General features: G+C 43.3%; 1 protein-coding gene across 1 annotated transcript; it reads right to left on the bottom strand.

Moving 5' to 3' along the window:
* Nucleotides 1–445: 445 nt before the first annotated feature.
* On the bottom strand, nucleotides 446–6,250 carry LOC131922672 (serum amyloid A-3 protein-like). The gene is made up of 3 exons (XM_059277516.1): nucleotides 5,906–6,250; nucleotides 1,062–1,200; nucleotides 446–708 (listed from the first exon to the last, which is right to left on the bottom strand). Exons 1-3 carry the CDS (start codon nucleotides 5,994–5,996, stop codon nucleotides 570–572), a joined length of 369 nt encoding a protein of 122 aa, XP_059133499.1. The 5' UTR covers nucleotides 5,997–6,250; the 3' UTR covers nucleotides 446–569.
* Nucleotides 6,251–7,451: the final 1,201 nt, after the last annotated feature.

Raw genomic sequence — 7,451 nt, 5'->3', positions numbered from 1 at the left:
CTATGTTAAGGCCTGCAGCATGGCCTCAGCAAGCAAGAATTTATATATATATATATATATATATATATATATATATATATATATATATATATATATATATATATATATTATGAATACAAACTAGTTTGCACCCTAGCAAAGGAGTGGGTAAGAGATGCAAGAACTCCTGGGACTAGGCCACCGAAGCAAGGAAGGGACCAACAGGAGACCAGAATTGGAGGAGGCAGCTAATGACAGAGGACACAGCTGCCCAGACAGAAAGGGACTTCCTGAGCTAGCGTGACCCAGGGAAGGCTATGGTTGGGTAAAGAAACAACATGGAATATCTGAGCCCCAGTTTCCAAGATTGGAGAGTCTTCAGGGATTGTGTAAAGGGAGCAGCCCCAGGCTATACCTGGAGCCTGGAGCTGGTCACTGCTGGAGTCAGTCCATCATCAGTGACAAATTACATTTCACAAGTATTTATTCAACATTTTGGGGTGCTTAGGGATCCAGAGTTTAGGAACTAATTCAAGTCAGTAATTGCCTCTTTGGGGTCTGCATGGCTGGGAACAACATGAAGAGAAAACTCAGTATTTACTAGGCAGGCCAGCAGGTTGGAAGTGGTTGGGGTCTCTACCACTCTGACCCCATTCATTGGCAAGCTGGTCAGCTCTTGAGTCCTCTGCTCCATGTCCTGTGAACCTCTGAATACCCTCTCTAGCATCACTGCAATCAAGACAGACAAGAAGAAGACCCATAACCAAGCTGATGGCAATGGCCACACCCTCTGGACTCCCTTCTTCAAGAGATGGCTGTAAGAGGAGCCTAAGAACACCAGGGAAGGAGAGGATGGTACTGATCCCACCTAAGTAAACACCTGCTCAGCCAAGGAAGTCACCCTCATGCTGGATGAGCAGCACCAGGAGAGAGAGGGTGGGGTAGCATGCATCATTGCCAACCACTCCCAGTACTGTGCACAGAAAAGAGGACGGTTAATGGGCAGTGTGCACAGGATGCAGAGGAGAGACCCTCCTGACTGTCCAGAGCAGTCAAGCTCTGCTCACCGAGACCTCTGTTACCTGATCACTTTAGCAGTCCAGGCTCCTCCTGGTCCCCTTTGGGCAGCATCATAGTTCCCTCTAGCATGGAAGTATTTGTCTGAGTTTTTCCAGTTGGCCTCCTTCATGTCAGAGTAAGCCCGCCACATGTCTCTAGTCCCTGGAGAGTTAGGAGAATGATGAGGAAGATTGCATTTAGGCAAAAGAGAGAGTTAAAACTTCCGTCCAACTCATCCCAATGACTTCAGACTTTCACAAGCCACAGAAATGTTGCTGGCTTGAAAAGAATAGTTCTTACTTCCCCATGCCTTGCAAAGAGAAGTACTTTTGGAGCGAGTTTTATTCTGAGGGATTCCTGTCATAACTCTGTTGATGTTGGGCTTTGGCTGCTCTGTTGCTGGAGAATTTCTCTCCAGCTCCCGCCACCAAGTCCCGCCAGTCTCAGAGCCCACTTATAAAATAAACACACAGACTCTTACATTATTTAAACTGCTTGGCCATTAGCTCAGGCCTGTTATTGTCTAGCTCTTACTCTTATATTTAGCCCATTTCTATTAATCTTTACTTTGCCACATGGCTCATGGCTTACTGGTACCTTACATCTTCCTTGTCCTGATGGCGGCTGGCAGTCTCTCCCTCTCAGCCTTCCACTTCCCAGAATTCTTTTCCTTGTCCCGCCTATACTTCCTGCCTAGCCAATGGCCAATCAGTGATTTATTTACTGACCAATCAGCAACACACTTGACATACAGACCATCCCACAGCACTTCCCCTTTTCTTTTCTTAAAAAGGAAGGTTTTAACTTAACATAGTAAAATTACATATAACAAAACAATTATCAAGCAAGAATTACAGTTACAATATTAAAGAAGAGATCCTATCTATCTTATATTTGTAAGTTTAAGGTTTTATATCTAACTTATCTTTTATTATAACTAAGGAAAATTGTAAGTATCTAGTCTTTAACCACATCAAAGACCTCAGAAGGATATACTACTACCTGAGAAATGGAGAAGGACATAAGCAACTTTTAGGAGTCTTGTAGGGTAGACAGAGACAGCTGAGCCTGGACAGTCATGCAAAGTTTTCTTGTAAAGTTGGGGCATCTGTCTTCAGCCCATAGGCCTAGAGTCTCTTATTCACTTTTCTCTGTGTCCTGTAGAATGTCTGGCAGTTTTCTCTGCAAAGCAGGAACCTGAAGGACCATTTTGTCAAGCAAAGTTCAGTGGTCACCTTTCTATGGGTCCTGCATGTCCAGTTGATCAAGCAGTCCAGGCAAGAACAGTTTCTTGCCCAAATGGCTATTTTTGTCAAGGTGAAGATAAACTCCATATGGAGTGTCTTCGATGCCCATCCTCCTCTCTGAAGTAAATCGGTGCTGTCAGGAGCAGACATGTCTCACTGTCCAAAAAGTCTAAACTTTTAAAACATTTTAAATGCCATATTCTGTAGGTCTTTGAAGTGTTTGAAGACTACCTATCTATCTGAAATATATCTATGTATACCTAGAAGACTTAACTAACATGGCTACAAATATTATCATAGATGACTAACTATTAATCTATTTTTAATTATCCATTACAATTTTAAATGAGTTACATAAACATAATACCTCAAACAAGAATAGAAATATATATACAGTATAACAAAATTAAGTTTAAACTTGTATCAATAAACTAAAATCTATAGCAATGTAAAACATTTTAAACAAGTTGTTACTCTTTCAAAGTAGGTTCATTAATCTACCCTTTCATCCTATCATATCTAAACTATCCCCCTTTTTGTTTTAGAAAGAGATTGTATTTATAATCAACCTGATTTAAATAAAAATATTGTTTTTTCTCTGTCCTACACCAGAGGGCTCTTTTGATTTGGGACATAAGAATCTCTTAACCATTTTTTTTTTTTTTTGAGCAATATGTCTGGGTTTAGAGGGGGAGTGAGCCAATTCCATCTCTAAAGCCAGCTTGGTATATTTGGGAATTTGGGCGTAGCTTCTCTTACTACTTCCTGCTGGAGGGGGGCGCTGTATCTTCTGGAGACAGAAAGAAAATTTTAGGATCATGGAGTAGTCCGTGAGGCTGTATATCTGAGCCAGTTGACTTGAAACCATTCTGGATGTTGAATCATCTGGGCCATGGTGTCATTGGAGACCTTTCAGGGGGTCTTGGCTGGTCAAACCTGATGTATCTTAATCTGGAACAAATCCATAGTCTCTGGCTTTCTGTGGAAACAAGAGCAGAGACTCTTTTCCAAAGCAACATATCCTTATATCCAAATTTTGAAGTCAAGGTACCTTTAAAATATACATTTTGGCATAACTCAACAGCTTTTGTAATCAAATGTTTTTCTTCAGTTATGAATATCAAAGAGAACATAATCCAGATTCTCTGTGTGGTAGCCATCTTTACGTGGCTTATTTTTTTATATTACCTTGAGCCTATTGCTTTAAAGTGCAGCCTTCTAAGCCTGAAACGGTGCTGGCGCTATGGCTGCTGGCTCCGCCCACTTCAGCTTCCCAACATGGCGGCGGGCCGCTTTCCCCCAGCTCTGGGAGCCATAACTCTCAGAAATAGTGGGTCTACACTTTTACCAAGGTAGCGTGTAGCCCAGAAACCTCTTTTTTTGTTTTGTACTAGCAAAGGCTAAATTCACCACACAGTTTAATGTGCTACTTGCAGAGGCCTCATTCCCACCATACTGCAGGTCGAGCATGCACGCTAGGAACCCGCCAGTAGCTCAAACCGGCAGTTGCCGCTTATTTGAGAGAGACAATTAGGAAGCTGTTTTTAGTTCCGTTTTAGAATCTTTTTTGTAAGTTTTTAGGTGGAAACTCTTGCCACCACGTTGGATGCCATTTGTTGCTGGAGAATTTCTCTCCAGCTCCCGCCACCAAGTCCCGCCAGTCTCAGAGCCCACTTATAAAATAAACACACAGACTCTTACATTATTTAAACTGCTTGGCCATTAGCTCAGGCCTGTTATTGTCTAGCTCTTACTCTTATATTTAGCCCATTTCTATTAATCTTTACTTTGCCACATGGCTCATGGCTTACTGGTACCTTACATCTTCCTTGTCCTGATGGCGGCTGGCAGTCTCTCCCTCTCAGCCTTCCACTTCCCAGAATTCTTTTCCTAGTCCCGCCTATACTTCCTGCCTAGCCAATGGCCAATCAGTGATTTATTTACTGACCAATCAGCAACACACTTGACATACAGACCATCCCACAGCACTGCTCCAAAAGCATATAGAGGAGAGATGCTCTCTAGGGGATGTTTTATCTTGTGATAATGAAGCTATTTCTGAAATGGCCCAGGGAAATGTCTGTCTATGCTGTGAGACATGAGGCCTCTTCCCTTCCTCTGCTCCCCTCTCTTCTTCTTCCATTTCTTTCCTTTCTCTTATGTTCTCTTCCTTTAGAGACAGCATGCATCTCTATATAACCCTGGCCAGCCTGAAACTCACAATCCTTCTGCCTCAGCCTCCCAAGTGCTACAATCACCACTGCAGCCACAGATCTCTCCTAGCACAGGCCATGGGAGAAACTGCTCTCCAGGCAGAGTGATTGAAGTTCTGCTCTGACCCCACGGAACGTCCAGGATCTATTACAACCTGAGCTGTTCTCAGCTCTCCATCAGCGGAGACAACAGTGAGTTCTCTGATACAGGCAGCAACAAGCTGGATGATCAGAGACTCTAGGTGGCAAAGGGCACACTAGGTTTGAAACGTCTACATCCTCTCCAAGAACAGGGAAGAGTATTAGCCACCTTGGTGGTTATGTAGAAAACCTGAGAAAATGAACATGGGATGTTCATGGAAGATGCTCAATTTATCATCTCATTTCTCTGCTTCTCAGGAAGGTGCCACAAACAGCAAAAGGTGTAAACTAAGGGCAGCTGTGGTGAGCTGTCCACTGAAGGACAGATCCAGCTAACATTAAATGGGAAATGTCTTCAAAAGTGATAAGTTAGGAGAAAAGGGAAAGCCCAATATCTAGGTTCATTTAATTTTTATTGTGCTGTGGCTGATGGGATATATTTCCCTTGGTGACAGTTTCTTGTCCATGTCTCAGCCCCAGAAGACCTATATTCCAGGTAAGCAAGTCACCGTCTTCTGCAGGTGGCAGAGGATCTGGAGCGGCCTTCACAGGCAGTTGCCTTCCTCAACCCATGACCTGCTGTTTCTCAGGTCAACAGTGAGTGTGTGCTCATGAAGTCCTCTCTCTGTCCGGGGAGCTGTTTCATGGATTATGAGGAGCGGGCCAACCTGGCCTAACCTCTGTTCTTCCAGAGGTTTTTGTTGTTGTTAGATAGCTTATTATGTTTTTTGTGCCTCGGTTTCCTTAAAAGATAGATGTGGCACTACACCACAAGATTAATTTAAAAACTAATTCATTTCCACACATATTGAACAATGCCTTTTCATTATGTGAAAAGTTCAATTAGCCTTGGCTGCTGTCACTGTGGACTGGGGACCGCACTGGTTCTCCTGTGCCTGGCCTAGAACACTAACACTACCCTTGGGATGTACTTCAATTCACAGTCACCAGACATAGACGTGAACTGCCACAAGGGGGCAGCAGATCCCCTCTTCTGTTGGCGAATCTGCACCTTTCAAATACAGATTGTTCCTGCACTCCTGTGGAAAAGCTGCTGTACAAACATTACGTGATCTCAGGCTTGGGATCCTCACAGAAGAAGGTAAACACTGACCAGAAGAGTTCAGAACTACATGGGAAGAGCAACGCAGCTCGTCTCTCCATGGAGACTTCACAAGTACGTTATCCCTTAACGTGGTGGTCCCTGCTCTGGTAAATACTTGGAACTCACAAATACAACCGCCTGTCCCCATCCTTTGCCCTTACCTTGACCAGCCTCTTTCATGAACTGGAACCATCTTTGGCTGGCAACTCCCAGCACCAAGCAGCAAAAAATGATGGCAATGGATGACTTCATCCTGCTGTAGGGCCGGGAAAACACAAGGATGAATATGCCATTACTTAGGGTGGCAGATGCTTCTGTAATGTTGAGCTGTCCTTTTATGCCAGTAACCAATCCCTCTGGATTTTATACATAAACCCACACACGTGTAGAGGTGGATGATATAAGTGGATTCCAGGGAGCTATCTAGCTCCCCATTTCCACGTTTCATTAGACTCCTACTGACTGAGAGTTTGCAAATGGACCATTAGCATAAAGCACATTGCATTCCAATCTTGCCAGCCAAAACCAAACTGTGTATGAAGTTTCCAGAGAGCCATGTAGGGGCTTTATAGCCATCATAGACTTTTGCAGTCTATCTGTAGAGGGCTGACTCTACCCTCCCCTGAATTCACACAGAAGCATACAACAAATCTCCATGATAAAAATATCGCCTCCAGTGAATTCTAATCCATCTAGTAGATTCAGGAAAGAGACAGAGCAGGAAAACACAACAAGTGAATGCTGGCAGGGAAAAGAATCTGCAAAGAGCAAATGTCGGAAAGTTCTGACAACTCACCCTGGGCTGTCGGTTCCTGCTGAGACTCCTGGTGAGTGACTTGTGTCACTTGTTGAGGAGATGTGGCTGAGGTTATCTATATATACTGTCACTCAGCTAGTGGAGCAATCCCCCTGTTTCATCTTGCATAATCCCACTTGGCCATAATTTATCTTTCAGAACATAAAGATTTCTCTTCACACACAGGTCTGCTTTTCCCAGATTGCACAATCTGGCCATTTTCAGAAATGTGGCAAGTTGGGCTTTCAGAGTCTTCCCCATCCTAACTGGGAATAATCACAATGAGTACTTTCCATCCAATCATGTAGTGCCAATTTCTAAGAGAGGGAAATTAATATTGGAAAAAGAAATCTGAATATGTAATGAATCATGGAGGTGCATGGCAACTCCAAAGGCTGAGCTAAAGTCCTTTCAAAGCATAGTTCAGAATTTGCTGGGCCTAGGAAACAGAAGAAAGGAAGGCTGAAACTGACGTTTAGCATCCACATGGGTAAACTCAACACTGGAAAAGACTTCTCCAGACTCAAGTGTATTTATTCATGAACAGTTGGTATGGAAGATAAGAGAACAGATTAAATTCAGATACTGTGATAAACCAGGAACACGAAACAGTAGTACAGGATTTGTTTCAAAGTTGTGAATAAATAACCCACCATAAGCATGCATGAGGAAGGCCCACTGGCTGTGAAATTATGCTAACAGTGGGTTCAGGCAGAAAGTAGCAGAGCACAACAGAGGAATGCTGGGAGGTAGTACCAGGAAACAGCTTTTGGAGCTAGAAAAGCAACACTAGGTTTTGCTACATGCATTTGTCTTGTAAAGAAAATCCATTCAGGCAATCAGGGAACTACAATTCATTTTGTATCCCCACCCCTTTATTCAACAGAAAAAAATTAAATACACTGACTTCC

This window comes from Peromyscus eremicus, chromosome 1 (assembly GCF_949786415.1).
Source record: "Peromyscus eremicus chromosome 1, PerEre_H2_v1, whole genome shotgun sequence".
NCBI lineage: Eukaryota > Metazoa > Chordata > Mammalia > Rodentia > Cricetidae > Peromyscus > Peromyscus eremicus.
The sequence above is the reverse complement of the archived record's forward strand: the minus strand, read 5'-3'. Positions and strand labels throughout refer to the sequence as shown.